Source organism: Lupinus angustifolius, chromosome LG08 (genome assembly GCF_001865875.1).
Source record: "Lupinus angustifolius cultivar Tanjil chromosome LG08, LupAngTanjil_v1.0, whole genome shotgun sequence".
In the NCBI taxonomy this organism is placed as follows: Eukaryota; Viridiplantae; Streptophyta; class Magnoliopsida; order Fabales; family Fabaceae; genus Lupinus; species Lupinus angustifolius.
Window position 1 is genome coordinate 22,195,978 of NC_032016.1, and position 16,466 is coordinate 22,212,443.

General features: G+C 30.3%; 3 protein-coding genes across 3 annotated transcripts; all 3 read right to left on the reverse strand.

The window, feature by feature from the left end:
- LOC109354077 (equilibrative nucleotide transporter 3-like) lies at positions 1,063–5,043 on the reverse strand. The gene is made up of 7 exons (XM_019596434.1): positions 5,017–5,043; positions 2,835–3,020; positions 2,636–2,741; positions 2,034–2,206; positions 1,775–1,932; positions 1,393–1,651; positions 1,063–1,295 (listed from the first exon to the last, which is right to left on the reverse strand). Exons 2-7 carry the CDS (start codon positions 2,874–2,876, stop codon positions 1,188–1,190), a joined length of 846 nt encoding a protein of 281 aa, XP_019451979.1. The 5' UTR covers positions 2,877–3,020; positions 5,017–5,043; the 3' UTR covers positions 1,063–1,187.
- LOC109354020 (transcription factor WER-like) lies at positions 7,654–9,280 on the reverse strand. The gene is made up of 3 exons (XM_019596376.1): positions 9,113–9,280; positions 8,735–8,864; positions 7,654–8,122 (listed from the first exon to the last, which is right to left on the reverse strand). Exons 1-3 carry the CDS (start codon positions 9,243–9,245, stop codon positions 7,654–7,656), a joined length of 732 nt encoding a protein of 243 aa, XP_019451921.1. The 5' UTR covers positions 9,246–9,280.
- Positions 12,441–14,140, reverse strand: LOC109354115 (myb-related protein Myb4-like). Its single transcript, XM_019596470.1, has 3 exons — positions 13,848–14,140; positions 13,586–13,715; positions 12,441–13,408 (listed from the first exon to the last, which is right to left on the reverse strand). The coding sequence occupies exons 1-3, from the start codon at positions 13,978–13,980 to the stop codon at positions 12,694–12,696; spliced, it is 978 nt and encodes a 325-aa protein (XP_019452015.1). The 5' UTR covers positions 13,981–14,140; the 3' UTR covers positions 12,441–12,693.

Consider the following 16,466-nt stretch of genomic DNA (forward strand, 5'->3'; position numbering starts at 1 on the left):
AGGAGCAGTGGTGATTAGGAATCCGAGATATTAAATTAAGAAATTAATTAGGAATTCACGGGTTTAATGAATGGTTTGCAAGTTTAAGGGAGAATATATTGTGGTTGAATGTCTGTCGTTTTGTACTCTGATGGTAAAGATTCCTTGCCAAACAAATGTTGTTCAAGCATAAATAAACGTAATGAATATTCATAGAGTTTTAGCATCAAAGAGTTAAGGAAATGGAGGTGGCGAATGTGATTACAATGGCAGTTGTGGTTGAGATGAGAATATACAACAGGATTGGACAATTGGGCCTGCTGCACTTCTTAACAGTAGTGATTAATTTGTAGTATGGTGGTAGGATACAACCATCAAATATAGATGCTCACAATGCAGCACTAGATTATAAGTAAACGTGTAAATTTTAAATTCAAATAAAAAATTCAAATAATTTAAAGTGGAAAATTTAAATTATTTTTAAAATTAAAAAATTAAAAATCATCAAATACATTATAATACATTATAACCTCACATTTGAGCACTATATTCTTTAATATTGGAAAGAATTCTTGACCAATAAAATTAACACATGACTGTTAATGGGAAAGTGTATGTAGAAATCATGTTTAGTAAGGATGCTTTGTTCAACTGGTGTTTTGTATGGATATATATATAATATGTCATATTTTGAGATAATTGTATTTATCTTTTTTAGATCTAAATTTTATTTAAAATTAAATTTTTAATATGTTATTAAGATTTTATTAGTTATTTTTATATATATATATGTCTCCATACAAGTCTTTTGTCAAACTCACAGACATACTATTAAGCCAATGTCAAAGGTTGATTCATTATTCATGTAAGCCATAAAATAAAGGGGATGGTAAAAAAAGATTAATTCTTTCCTTCTTTACTACTCATAATGTAGAATACTTTTAGTTATATAAAAAAACAAATCATTTAATATTTGAACTTCAAACTTGACAGATTTGTATCTGATGTTATGAAAAGTTTTATCAAAGATTGGATTACAGATTATCCTATGAGAAGAATTAAATACTAAAATATTGACCAAAGCACTATTCAATGTTTATAATTGATGAAAAGAATAAGAAACAATGTCTAAACACAACATATATCTACCATCATTTACAAATAATGCCTCACTCATTTCAATAGTTTGGTTTAATTTAGTTTAGATCTCACCACCCTTTACCTATCAACCACAACCAGTCAAGTGTTACACCTGCAAAAATACCTCCAAGTAGAAACAACACCAACATGTTTCCCAAAGCATTTTGTTCTGGTCCCTACAAAGTAAAATAAGAAAACCACAATAGGTCAATAATGAATTAATACTTGCATTCTATAACACTTGAAATTTTATAAATGTATTTTTAAACACACCTTGTAGCCTTTGGGTGCACTTGTGAGAACACAGACAGTGAGGTAGCCATTGGATAAGCCCAAGAAAGATGTCAAGAATATCATCCAACCCTGACTACCATACTTTGCAGTGAAATAAAATGCCGGTATAAGTAGAAAACGGCAAAGTATTGCTACTGTGATCAATTTTCTAGACTCCAAGTTCAACAATTTCACAAGTGGAACGTATCTTCCGATCAAATCAAACACATTATACATTGCAATTAAAACAAGAGCATACCTGAAACAATTGGAAATATCAACTTTTATATTGGAAAATGTAATTCACACACGACATAATCTCAAGCTACTGTTTTTGTGCCTAAAGAGTTTATGCATGAAGAGAAAGAACAAATGAACATACCATGTGCCCAAACTGTGTGATCCTGTATCTTCTGATAGGAATCCAGGGAATATTGACAGTGTTAGAGTATATATTAGGAACAAATCAACTGCATAATCAATGTTTTCCAATAACAATTGCTTGCTTCCTTTGCGCTCTTGTTGTGCATCTTCACCATCCTGAAAAAGAATACATGTCTTATAAAGTGAATCTTGAACAGTTATGAAGTTTTGTGATACATTAGAAAGGAGATGTAATAATAAGAGTATAGAAACAGTACTCCTGTAAGTGATGTCTGGATGCCACCGGCTGCAAGGTCACCTGTGACAGTTTTGGATCCTTCCGATGCTGCTTTTGAACGGTAATACTTCACAATTGGCAATTTAGGAAAGACAAACGCGTAGAGAAGAACACAAAGAAGCTCAAAGAATGTTGATATGGTAAAGAACAGAACTGCAGGGATAGTGTAAAATAAAATGACAAGTGAATTGTATGAGAGTCAGTACACCAATCATAATTGTATATAGCTCAATGATAACAAACAAGAAATGCATCATCACATACATTGGAAGAAATTGACATTGCTGGTGTAACATAAAACTTATATGACCTAACACATTGAGTTAACATGACACTAAGAATTGCTTTCACAATAGTTCAAAGCTATGATGGAAGATCCAATAGTTCAACTCATTTTTTGTTGCAAGCAAACAGCAACCAAACTTGATTATACCTTATAATCACGAATTATGTCAAAATTTAGTTCAAAAATTCAATTTTGCAAACTTACTCCTCAGAAAAACCACACAACACAGAGGTTAGTTATACAAGTGTAGAATATTGGACTGTTTTGAATGTTAAGCATTGGAGAGTTGATCTTACTGGCGCCTTTGCGAAGACCATCCTTAGAATTCTCAAATGCTGCTTTTGTGATCAACCTCAAAGCAGATGTCAATGCACCTGATGCTGCTGCACCAGCAAGGAAAGACTGCGACAGAAAACAAGATAAAAAAATGCATAAGTTGCTAAATAAATCACTTCAAAGTTTGTAGTAACTCTAATGCTAAGTGCTAACACTGACCTGAATGAATTCTGGAAGCATGTAAGACAGGTCACCTACCATTCCACCCTGTACATGAGCATCTGCTATTCCAAATGCACCACTAATTGCACATACACCAATGAAACTTCCAATTCCTCCTCTACCAGATGTTGCTAAGTCCAACTATGGCAGATTAATATGAAAATAAAATTAAAGGCCAAAAGACTCAAAATCACATTCTAGAGGGGGAGCACATCTGCTGTCTCACTTTTTGTACCACTCCATATACCACCGCCTCTAATCTGCTGTCTCCTAGCACATGGAGTGGCACAAAGGAGTGGGACGAATGCTGATCCTTCTAGAGGAATCAAAGTTATTGAAAAAGTGAACTGGGCTTACAACTAAGACCAACAATGTGGCTATGAAAAAAAGAGTATATCCAAAAAGGTTCCGTAATCTTGTATTGATTTTTGCCTCTTTGTAAGCCAGTATTGCTAGTGTTCCAACTGCAAAGGGCTGATATACTAGAGTAAGCACCCTAGAGGGATGATATTTCTGCACAAAGAGAAAATGAAATTAAAAAGTTTCTAATTCCAAGGCAATCATGTTAAGTTATAACAATAGCATATCTGAGAAACACTCAATGCAAGACACATATGGATTGATGAAAACAAACTATGATCATTAGGGTATGCATGGAGTGTAAGAAGAAAGATATAAATTCGACTAAAAATTATTATAATCACCTGAGTTTATTGTAAATATGGTTTAGTAGTTTGATCAAAATAACTTAGTATAATTTTTGCACAAGATGTAAATCAACTATGACAGTGACAAACAAAATTCTTCTAATTATCATAAAGCAGAACACAAACAGAAAATTTAAATTGATGATGACATTGGCTCTGTTGCTTATCCATGTTATCAAAATTAAATTTCTAATTCTTGCTTATGAGGTTATCTATTTGTGAAGCTTGCTTTTATAGACAAATAAATTAAAGTTACAAAGTGGTCCTATAAATTGGAAGTAATGCTACTATACCAGAGGAATGAGAAGCCAAAGATACTGAAAAATGCATCAGATCAGAATATACATAAATTACCGGAAACAACTCAACGTAGTAATCTTGTATTGTCAGCATACTGTTCCATGAGAAAAGACACCCATTCCCAAGCAGCCAGCAAACCATAATTGCAGCATATTTTCCCTGTCATGCCAAACAATGAAGATTAAGAAATAAGGCATCTTTGTGTTCCTAAGCTATGGTAATAAACTAGTAATGAATCCAACCACAAACCCCAATGCGTGATGTTGGCTCATTGTCCACCATGGCTTTTCTGGAATCTTGATGATTCTCTACAAGAAACTTGCAAAACCTCATTCAATGATAATATATATAGCTTCATCTTTTTTTACCTAGCATTATCTTACGTAGGATGATTTGCTTACCATTATTTATGTTATTAATTATTATTTGAATTTGAATTATTATTATCTTATTGTTTATAACAGATTTTGCATATATAATAAATTAGATGGATATACTTATATTTGAATATGACCACTCTTTATCATGATTCAAAACTTCTAAATAATCCTAGATGCCACAGATGGCAGGTAAAACTAGTATTATCTGTTCATTCACGTTCCTTATAACATGTGCCACTTAAAAATAGTAGAAAATAAATAAACGGCGTCCACAAATTGATCCAGTAGAGTCGCTTAAGTCTAACAATAATGTATTTGCCCTCGTGAATATCATGCCATAATATTGTAATAACGTAGTCGTCACTCGTCACCATAATAATATACTGGTTATAATTCATGCACAGCAAGGTGATGAAACTTGCAACAAATCATTCATTGATGCATTATAATTAGAGCTACAGCGTAGTATATTTTGACCACACAAGAATCTTAAATTTTGATAAGCAAAGACCCTTAAATGAAAAACCCTAGTAAGAAATTTTCAAATATATTAATCGTTGAAGGAAGTTAAGAAAGAAAGAAGATAAGAATGAAGGAAGACCCATAGCTTACTCAACCAATGCAAAGAGGGGGAGATTATAGGACAATGGGTAAGAGAGGAAACAGAATGTTAATATATAGGGTGGCTACGTTACAAAAGGAACACAGCAAATGGCATATTTTCGAACCTTAAAAAGGAAAAGGAAAAGCAAATATCTTCTGTGTAGGTGTTTACCAAAAATAAAATAATACTAGCTTGGCTACACAGATAGCTCAATTGTAGTAACGCGTTTTACATTTTTGTGGACGAGAAATTGGAGAAGCTAACATTGTACCGGTTTTGAATTTTAGCGTTGGTTCAACGCTCCCATTATTCTGGGTGATTACCATATTATTTATGTAATGTATATATATACAAACTAGTTAATGCACATGTTTGAAATTTTAGTATGAGTTTTTATTTTAGTTATTATAAAAAAAATTATATTATAAAGTATGAAATTAAATAATTAATATATTTAGAATATAAAAATTGATTTTTAACATATATAGTGGTCATTCATAAATTTTAGTACTGAAAGAAATTGATTCACATTTTATATAGAAATGAGTGGAAACATGCACATTCATGCAATTGACAACAAAGAAAATGGTTATAAAAATAGTATATTTCTATTGTAATTGAGAATATCTTTATATAGAAATCAGTGGAATCACATTCATGCTCAGTTTTTCCACAATGAAGATAATTTTTTTAATCTGTAGCACTGTTTCTTTTCTTCTTTTATTGATCGTACTAGAATTCCTTGTAAATGACTGTGCTTGCACACCAGCACACCACTCATATACCAGTTACTTCATGCTTCTTGTACACCAAGATTGCATGTTTGGACTGGCTGTACTGATGAAAATGATCAAAATTATCAAAATGATAACTAAACTTTCTCACTTTAGATCATTTTCGTTGATGCAATATCTACTTGATAGCAGCACTATACTCACATCATGCTAGCTGATTGCTCACAAACAAAATCTCACTAAAATATAATTTTCCTTTTACTTTATCTAAACTGATAAAATCAAACATAATTAATAACTTCAAGAAATTAACCATCTTTTTCTGTTGGGAATTAAACTTGTCTAGAAGGTACAAGATTTATCATGTGGTCAAAAACTTTGACCTTAAGTTTTGACAGCTAGAAGAATACTCGTTCAAATTGGTAACTTGCCTATTAGCTATCTTGATAAATAAGTTTAGCAAGGATTGCCACTTGGAAATTCAATACGGTTGTGCACTGTATGCAACCGACCTTCACTTATATAAATAGGATGTTTGTATCATGTTATAAAATCAATCAAGAAGTTTGAAGAGCTTGAAGCTTTGGTTGTTGGGGGAATGAATGTGGCTATGATTAATATGTGATAATTGGAAGATCAGAGTGTTATATCAGCTGCGTAAATTGGCAATACACAAAAAGTAAAAGTGTTTGAGTGTATTATTGTATATTCAATACAAATATTTGTGTGTGATATTTTCTTCCCATAGCATCCTTTTCTTTCTAAAGGCAATTTTAATTGCCAACATTTTCACATTGACTTTCCAAGACCTGCGAAGTCTCTGAAGAACTAACTTTCAAACATTTTAAAGACAACTACTCTATATATTGGCTTCTTTTAGTTGTGAGAAGAAAACAGGATGCGAGAAATATGTGAGAAAGAGAGTGAAAAGAGAGAAAGAGATGAGAAATAAAGTGAACTTTAGCGTTGTTTGGTTGTACAAAAAAAAGAAGAGAAAAAAGTGATATTTCTTCTCCATTTTTCACTAGATAAGAATTTGTTGTACCAAATTATGTTTCAAACCATGCTGAGAATCAATGAAAATATTTCTATGTCAATTTAAAAAAATTAATGTTCATTATTTTTTGTTTCAATATTATTGGTACAAGACAGTCAAATATACTTTGAGATAATAGATCTGAGTTCCTTTCTCCCTTTCATTTTCTCAAACTCTCTCCTAAACCAAACCAGAACAATATAATATTTCTCTTCAACTTCTCTCCTCCAACTTGGAAATCACACACACAAACATGTCTTTGTTTATACATCTAAGCCACAAGTGCTATTACACTTTTACTTAGATCGATGACTAAAGTACCAAAAGCCATCAAGAGCTCGCTGTCCCATTTCCCAACCACCGGTTATGGTCATTTTTTTTACAATACCAGAGTTGTTTCAATATGGATGTACCCTCGTTCTAGTCATGTTCTAGATCTAGGAATAGAAGAGTTTTTACAATAGCACAGTTTTTTTTACATATATATATTATTGCTTTCCCTCACAGAGTAAATAAAAACAAGACTTCAGGCCCACAAAGTGATAGTGAAAAAGTATTAAACGACATGTTTAAAAAGTACATGCATTTTCTTTGATTTTTTAGAGTATTCGTACTCCTACGGATTATATTCATGAGTTGTTTTCTTTTATATTGTATAGAATTATGAGTTGTCCCGTCTTGAGGCATAACTCTATCAGTCTAGCTAGCTTGTTGGTACCTCCTACCTCCTAAGAATGTGGCAAATTTTCAACAATAAACTCTCACAAAGTTTGAATTTTGGAAGAATTTAGGGAAGGATATAATTTGTATTTTAACAAATAAATTTCAATCTGGCTCACTTTATTAAGCAACTCGCCTTTATCAATTGTATCAACGTTTTATGTGATTCATTAGGCTTAAGCGGAGTAGATCTTAGAGTCCAAAATTACATTGCGTTGCACACCAATAAGCTTAACGAGAGGTTCATAAGAATTAAGAAAATTGGCCCCAGAATTTATTGAACTTTTATTTATCTATAATGAATGCTTGCATCCACTGCTGAAAGCTATATCCCGTTAGAAGTGTGGAACAAAAAAGGCCAAGCCTTCATCACACAGTATCTCATTATCAGTATATGTATGTTCTACTATGAAAGGTTCAGTCCAGAAACCGCTGCCGAATTCCTCAAATGTAACCCATTGATCAACGATATCTTCTTTTGAAGTGTTGCAGTTCATGGTTGATTCTGCGACATTGGACGTAAGGGAATAGTTATGTGCTTCATTGATGTAGCATGGTTGTGGTGACATAGGTGATGAACTTTCTAAAATATGATACAAGTCAGCACCTTCATTGGCATCTAAGCTTTCAGATTTTTCAAACTGATGAGTTGTTTTTCCATCAAGAGGATCATGACCTGGCTTGGAGTTCAAATCAGATGTTGTGATATCATTGCTCTTTAAGCACTTTTTCAGGTGACTATGCCAGTGATTCTTTATCTCATTGTCAGTTCTTCCTGGCAATTTTTCAGCAATTAGTGACCATCTGCGAAGTCATAGATAGCAAAGTTACAAACATTTCGTTGAAATCTAGCTAGTGGTAAAGAATAAACATGCAGTACTATATATGACCAAAGATGGCATTGATCAGTAACTAGTAGTCAAGTTTTATGAATTTCGCACGTCAGAATTTGAGTTTTTATCATAGCTTGAAATGGATTAAATTATCTTACAACCTTCTTGGAATCTTGGGTACGTAGTTTTAAAAACTTTAAACACGTGTAAACTATAATTTTATGTTGTTCTTGTAGTAGAATTACAACAAATAATTTGACATGTTTTTTTTTCAGGTTTAACATGAATTACATAAAAATGAAGTATTCAAATTGTTTAACATGTTTTTTTCTCCAGGTTTGATTAGATTTACCTCACTCAAAACAAAGATAGAAGTAACGGAATTGTTAATAGAAAATAGACACACCCTGGGAAGTTTTGGCTTAAGTTACTACAGACCAAGGATTTCATGATATGGAAATGGTTCGAGAACCCAGAATTGAAATATAAGAACCCAAAGAGTGAGAAAAACTCTAAATGTGTAACTCAAATAAAATAAATAATAGGCTATTAAAGAAGTTGTCTAAACAGAAATTTTATATACTTATTTCCAAGTTCTTGGTGAAATTTCATGATCATTTCTTCTTCCTTTTGTGTGTAGTCCCCATGTTTTAGATTAGGCTTTAAGTAATTGAGCCACCTAAGTCTGCAACTTTTCCCACACCTTGCTAAACCTGTAACAAATTAAACACACACAAAAACTCATTATAAACATGCACAGCATGAAAAATCATCAATTAACTCGAGGATTTATAGTTGAGCATGGAGTAACTATTTTAATCAATGTGAAAATTGAAAAGTAAGCAGGGATGATCATCATATAATTACAAATAGTAATACTACACCAAACTTCTTTTTTGGGTGAAATACTGAATCAAACTTTGCTACAACATAGTTAAGATTCAATCCAGTCGAATAATACCAGCAAGCTTGGGAAGTTTACGCCAATTGGAATGACCATATCTTTGAACATAATCTCTTAGCCTCTCATCCTCTTCTCTACTCCATGCACCTTTCTTCACTCCACTTTTGTCATAGAAAGGAGCTCTTACCATCTCTTAATTAATGATTAGCTTTTTGGTTTATCCGAGACAAAATGATGCCTACAACTCAAAGCACCCTATTTTCTAAGCTTTTTATACAATTTAATATAGTCTAAAACGCGTGTCTTGTAATGAAACTGGTAATAGACAAGGAGACCAAAACCAATCTAGGTCTAGCATAAAACATTATTTATCCACCAATTATAGAAATGAAGAAAGAGTTTTGGCTGAGTGTTTGCTAATTTGATTGAAAGTATAACGATATATTAATACCACTGCACATTTATAAAAAGTGCAATGGTTATACATTGTCGGGTCTAATTTTTTTACATAAATAGTATATTATTCATATATTAAAAGATTTTTAACACATAAACAATATGTTAATAATTAAAAAAACATTTTACAGTTAATTTATTAATTTCTTTTTTATTAGTAGATATTTTTTGTCTTTGTTTGGATCTCACTCACCCTTTCATATCATTCGGGATAATATCACATCCACCTTGGTATTTATAATTGATATCTGTTCGGAGGAGTATATTATATATTGATATATCATTTACTATTATTGAAATTTTTGCCCATGAGGGAATGCAAAGTGGTTGTACATTTAATAAGAGGATCCTGGTTTAAACACATTGACTTCATCGCTTTCTTAGTCTTAAATTTAATCGGAGTGACACCTGTATGTGAAAATGAATTATTATAGTATAAGAAAATGATATAAACAATACAAATTTAATGAGAGTAATACATGTATTCACTATTCATATTTAATTATAAATATTTTTTAATATAAATAATATAAATAAATGATTAATAATATCATAATTGTATATAAATCTTTACACTTTAAAAAATATCATTAAAGTTGAAGATAAAGAGAGTCTTTCCTTTTTTTTTGTGAAGAGACAAAAATAGGAATGAACAAGACCATGAATACTGGGAAAAAGTGAATACACAATAACAATTAAGGATGAAATGTCACACTGTCTTTTATTATTATTTTTTTCTATACTTGTTGATTATAAATCCTAAAAACATCCATAAATCTCTTTTGAATATAAAAAATATTCACTAAAAAAATTATTTGATTTTATTGTGAAATATATATTATAAATTTTATAATTTAAAATTATAATCTTTATTTTTTTTAATTAATAATAAAACTTAGTTTTCTCTCTATCTCTTTTTTATTTTAGGGATTTTTTTATTCTTTCAACTATAATATTATCTTCCTTTTTATCACTTTTCATTCAACTAAACAAAAGAGTAAAAGAATAAAATATTTTTTCTCTATATTTTTTTATACTTCTTTTATATCAATATTACAAAATATATTATATTTCTTCTCTTTCAAATTTTCTCCACTATATGTCTCTTCTTATTTTATTTTAGACAACCAAATAATCCCTAAGGGTGACAAGTCAATGAGTCATATTGATGTTGGTAGATGGGAATGATACCTCCAATTTTTTACTTTAGCTTTTTAAATGAATTAAATTTATTCATATCTATTTAAAAATCAATATAATACTAATAATTACTTTTACAACTTAATTCCTACATAATTAAAAAATGATAAAATGATAATAAGTAAAAATAAATAAATATAAATGTTATATAGAAATAGAAGAAATTGTTGTAAAATATTACATAAATTTAATACAAATAAAATTATTTATTACATTTCTTAATTACATTTAAATAGGAGGTAGTAATTTCCATTATATGATACTCTTATACTCTCATTTTGTCAGAGATAAATCAATAATTCATAGATAGTAAGATCAATTTAATGAGTGTAAAATATTATTATTGTAGTTTTTAAAATATCAATAAAAATAACTAAATTAACTTCTTTTGTCTTTATAATCTAATTGAAAATATCTTTGTATAAGCAAAAGCTATATAAAGGAGTAGAAGAGTTACTCAACTCGTAAACATGAGTTGACTAAACTATGACACAAAGAGATAAAATTACTCTACTATTGATACATGTATTTTGGATCAGTGCAACATTCGACAAAATATAATTACAATGAAATGTATGATCAATTAAATAGGATGGATATAATCACAATTTCAACCTGCAAAAAATAGCTATTTCTCATTAAGCAAAGGACCAAATAACTCTACATACACCAAATCATTCTCAAGTCTTGGCGCATTTCCTTTTGATTCATATATAGATGACTGCTACAAATAGTGCTCCATACAGTTATATGGGAAAGCTATTGATACACCTAACCACTTATAAAAACTATGCCAAATACTCTAACTAAAACCACAATTCAAGAGAAGGTAATCTGCTGCTTCTTCATAAAAGTTACAAAAAACACAATGAGTACTGTGACTTTGAGGCAGAACGCTCTTTCTAGACAAGACAATTCTTGTTTGTATTTTGCCTTCAAGAACTTTCCATACAACACCTTAAACTTTGGTGGGAATTGTCATTCACCACATTTTCTTGAAGCATTTCTCATGAGGCTGCGCATCTTAGTCCAGTAACAAAGAATAAGCTGACCTAACTGTATAAGTTCCATCTAGTCCTACTTTCAACTTATTCCTATTGAAAGAGAAATCTCCTACAATTCAAACTTCACTTCCAAAATCCATCCTCAAAAAAACCAGCTTCAGATACATTAATTTTCCTATTATCTGAAAGTAAAAACAACCTAGGGAAGACAGTTTTTAGGGACTGTTCCCCAATCTAATATTTATGCCAGAAGATAGCTTTGGACCCATCCCCTATCATTCTTGCAATTTATTGAAGAACAAATAAGAATTCATATTTCTCAAAAATCCATTTCTACATGATTCAACCCAGCACCTTGATTCAGGATCATTCCTCATATGAGTACCTATGTTGATGCCAAGCACTATGCTGATTGTACTTAGAGAACTTTAACCCATATAGCTTCATCCACCCTAAGTATTCTCCATTTCCATTTTGGAATAAGCGGCAGGTTAAAAGTGCCCAAATAAAGATAAGATAGAGTAATTACATATTGAGGAATTTAATGGTTGTATACAAATAGTGTGATGTGTGGATAATATGTTAACAATGTAAATGTTATAATTTTTCTATAGTATATGTTCCTAATCTCTTTTGTAAAAAAGGAAATTGTCCAGATCTGATTTATAAAAGTGGACTAAAGAAACGTTTCTGTAAAAAAATAAGGCAAGTTCTTCATATCTGCTAAAAAATTTATTTTAAATACCATATCATATGAATTAGTTATTACACACATTTATTTCACATTTTCCCTCAAATATATAATTCACTCATGCAATTTCAAAATTTTAGAATTATTGTAATCTCATTAATTCATTATACTAGATCCAATGCACACCCTTGTATATATAGCACTCGTTATCATTATCCAAAACATTCTATAGGTAGCGATAGTGAGCCGTGAAAGTATTGATCCCCAACCATGGAGTATTTTGTTGATTAGAATAAGCTAAGATGTTGATCACACAAATTATTCTGACTCCAAAAGTCTGACTCAGACCCATAAGCTTGAGAAAAATATTGAGATTCGGCTTCGAATGGTGTGATTAGTTGGCTAGGAACGTGGCAGGTGTCAGACACAAATGACTGTGTCCATAAATGATTCATTGTTACTTCTGTATCAACATAAACAAAGCTTCCAACGTCACTTTCCATAACAATATTTTTGTTGGAGGATGGATGTGGAGACAATGCATCCAGCATATCAATAGTATCTAGACTCTGAAAAACATCATTGTAATAGTCACCTTGAATAATTTCACTATGAATGTTGGAAATATCAGCAAGATCTGACTCTATCCAGAATGCATCATCAAGAAAAGGGAAGTCATCTTCAATCACCAACTTTGCGGTACTACTAGTGTCATCCCAAGATATGGAAGAGGAAAATTCACTTGAAATTGATGATAGTGAGCCAGTTGTACTATCTGAGATCTGGGAAGTTGTAGATGGAGGAGTAACTTGAAGAGCAACATTGTTAGACACTGAGTAACTACTCCCTGGGTTGAATTCAGTATGTTTAGGTTTAAAGGAGGCTTTGTCTTTTTCTTTTATAACTGTGTTTTGTTGAAAGCTCTTCTTCAGTGAGGTATGCCAATGGTTCTTTATTTCGTTATCTGTTCTTCCTGATAAATGAGTGGCTATGGTAGACCATCTGCAATTAAGTGAAGGAAGAAACTATCAAATTAATATTCATTTGTTTGTTGGTATTGATAAAGATGGTAGTTTATTAATTCTATAGTCATCATTTGATAATACTATAACAATTTCTACGTTGTGGAGAAGCTAAATAACTATTGCAATTAACTGCTATAAGGATATGTGATCATACCTATTGCCCAGCTTATTGTGCAATCTGATTATAATCTCTTCTTCTTCTTGAGTGAAATTCCCTCTTCTAACATTAGGCCTCAGATAATTCAGCCACCTCAGTCTACAACTCTTCCCACACCTTTGCAGACCTGAAAATCAATGTAAAAGAAGAAAAAGACTTTCTGTTATTATTTATAATGATATAAATATCCTTAACAATTAGCTTATTAATTTTCACAACTCATGAAACTATATATATACTTGCATGTTCAATTAATTACCAGCAAACTTGGGGAGTTGGCGCCAATTCCAGCTGCCATATTTAGTAACATAAGCAATTAACTTCCTATCTTCTTCTTGAGTCCAAGTACCTTTCTTCAGTCCACTTTTGTCAAATGAAGGAGTTCTTACCATCTTTAATTTTTGAGAAGCAACCGTGTGTAAGTGTGTTTATGTAAGATGAGGTCTTGTTTCTTGTCTTGTAGAGAAGGAAACAAAGAGAAGTTTTTGTTGAGAGTGAGTGCAGCTTCTTTGAATGTTTGCTGAAACAAAAGTCAAGACAAATTTATACACAATGGGAAACAAACCAAAACGTGTTTAATGTTTGGTCTAAAAAGTTTATGGAAAACGATAATAAAATGATGCTTTTGACTTCCAAATAATGGTTGTTATTAGCAGATGCTAGTCAATGATTTGCTCATCATCTGAGCTGAAACCAGTCAAAATTTCTCTCTTCCGTTTCAAAAGTGGAAATAGGTTATAGGATGAGAATACGTTATTCCAAATTGTCTCTTAAATTATATTCTGAATCAATGATATTAAATAAAAAATAATAATTTTTTAATTTTTTAATTAATATAATATATTTTTATTAGTTTGAGATATAATTTAGGATTATAAATGTTTGTAATGACAATTCTCTTCAGCAAGCACCAAGAAGCTGACTTTCCCTTTCAATTTGCAAATTATCACATGTGCCAAATTTTTTGGTACTAATCACATGTGCCAAGATTCCTAAACGCAAAGACAAATGTAAATTACACTGATGCCATCTAATCATTGAAGGGGAATTTATGTTACTAATTAAATTGAAAAAATACAAATCGAGAAATAATGAATTAATTATATAATTTAATTTATAATTCATCATTTATTAATTATGATTGATTTTCAAATAAGAATAATACATTGAGTGATGAACATATAATTTTTTGTTATGAATCTTATTTCATACCAATAAAAATATATCATATAAATTAAAAAAATAAATATTCACTATTTTTTCTATTTTTGCTTTATTATTATTATGCAAGTTAGGATTTAAAACATGGTTTGTGACAACAAACTTCTTCAATAATATCATGACAGTGTAAAACACGGTACATAAATATTAAACTTTTAAATATATTAAGAAATTTTACACTTAATTGTAAAAAATGTTTTTTCCTTGCTTCATCTCTTACATAATGTCACATGACAGATATATTTTAATTAATAAAGGTATTATTTTATCTAAAATTTAATTAGTTTTGTTTATCTTATAAGTTATTATTTAAATTATTATTATCTTATCGTATGTAATAACTTTAGCTTATATAATAAATTGTTAGACTAATTCATATTTGAGTTCGACTAATCATTATGATCATTAATACATTTAATAAATTCAATCTAATATCAAACATTAATTGTTATTTTTAAATATAGAACACTTAATACTAGTGAGTTTGAATGTTATTCCAGAGCAGTTCCAATGTGGAAGTATCTCATGACATGTATGAACGGAGAGCACAAAGACTAAGAAAGTTCCTGAAGAAAATGGTAATATAATTCTGTTCAATTTCAGAAAAGTTTTGCTCTAGAAAATGTTTAAATAAAAAAAATCTATAAACTTGAACCATTTAAATTAGATGTACTAGTGTGCTACGTCCGAACATAATTTATTTAAATTTAAGTATGTTTAAATTATCTTGTTATCATTTTATTTCTAATTTATGTCATCTCTCACATTTATTTATTATCTCTACATATTTAACAAGGCTTCTGTTCACAGCTCAAGTCTATCATAGTTGAAGGATAATTATTTTTTTAATGTATTATGATTTACACACGTCGAAAGGGTATCGATGTCTTGTCTAACACAGGAAGTCAAGAACAAGCAGTTGAGAAAAGCGTCCAGACTTCATATATCATAACTATCTATTCAACTCAACGTTTAAAAATAACTAAAAAACACCAATATAATATTTGTGTATTATTAATATAAAAATTTATATATACTTAATATATTATATATCATTAATAAATTATTCTGAAGATTCAATAATGCTAGAGCAACAATGTATCAATTTCACACAATCGGAGTATAAATATATATTTGAAAAGATCTCTCCAACTTGGATTGAACCTCACATATATATCAAAAGGAGAAATTGTTTTTATCAGAGAAACACATCATTACCTAACAGTTAACAGTATCTACATCCCTGATATTCTTAAGGCAATTTTGCTATTTCAACATTTTGATTACTAAAATTCAATTTAGGAATTTTGGCTATGATGTTAAGAATGTTATATAGTTGTTAATACATTATTATATAAATGTTTTACATAGAGTATATGGAATATAAATACCCGATGGTTTAAGGGTGGTGAAATGCAATCATGGCAAGATTCACTGTAATCAACAGTTTTAAATATGAATGAGAGTGTAAAGACTTTGGTCTTAAATTAATAATATATTAAGACTCTTACAAAAACTATGGTTAAGATGCCAAGTTTATTTATAAATTAAGTTTTGGAAGGGAATTAAGAGAAATGAAAGGTTCGAGAACCATGAAATATATGCTGAGATGATTTCAAAGTTTTTCCTTACTCTTCATTCCCCTCCAAAACTTAAC

Excerpts from the sequence above, each read along its gene's own strand:
- LOC109354077 (XM_019596434.1), bottom strand. The coding sequence starts at position 2,876 with ATGGTAGGTGACCTGTCTTACATGCTTCCAGAATTCATTCAG. Across the intron at positions 2,207-2,635 it reads TGGTCTTCGCAAAGGCGCCA|TTCTGTTCTTTACCATATCA; the intron begins GTAAGATCAACT and ends CTATCCCTGCAG. Across the intron at positions 1,652-1,774 it reads TCACACAGTTTGGGCACATG|GTATGCTCTTGTTTTAATTG; the intron begins GTATGTTCATTT and ends CAATTGTTTCAG.
- LOC109354020 (XM_019596376.1), bottom strand. The coding sequence starts at position 9,245 with ATGGTAAGAGCTCCTTTCTATGACAAAAGTGGAGTGAAGAAAGGTGCA. Across the intron at positions 8,865-9,112 it reads TAAACTTCCCAAGCTTGCTG|GTTTAGCAAGGTGTGGGAAA; the intron begins GTATTATTCGAC and ends AATTTGTTACAG. Across the intron at positions 8,123-8,734 it reads CACCAAGAACTTGGAAATAA|ATGGTCACTAATTGCTGAAA; the intron begins GTATATAAAATT and ends ATGACTTCGCAG.
- LOC109354115 (XM_019596470.1), bottom strand. The coding sequence starts at position 13,980 with ATGGTAAGAACTCCTTCATTTGACAAAAGTGGACTGAAGAAAGGTACT. Across the intron at positions 13,716-13,847 it reads CCAACTCCCCAAGTTTGCTG|GTCTGCAAAGGTGTGGGAAG; the intron begins GTAATTAATTGA and ends ATTGATTTTCAG. Across the intron at positions 13,409-13,585 it reads CACAATAAGCTGGGCAATAG|ATGGTCTACCATAGCCACTC; the intron begins GTATGATCACAT and ends ACTTAATTGCAG.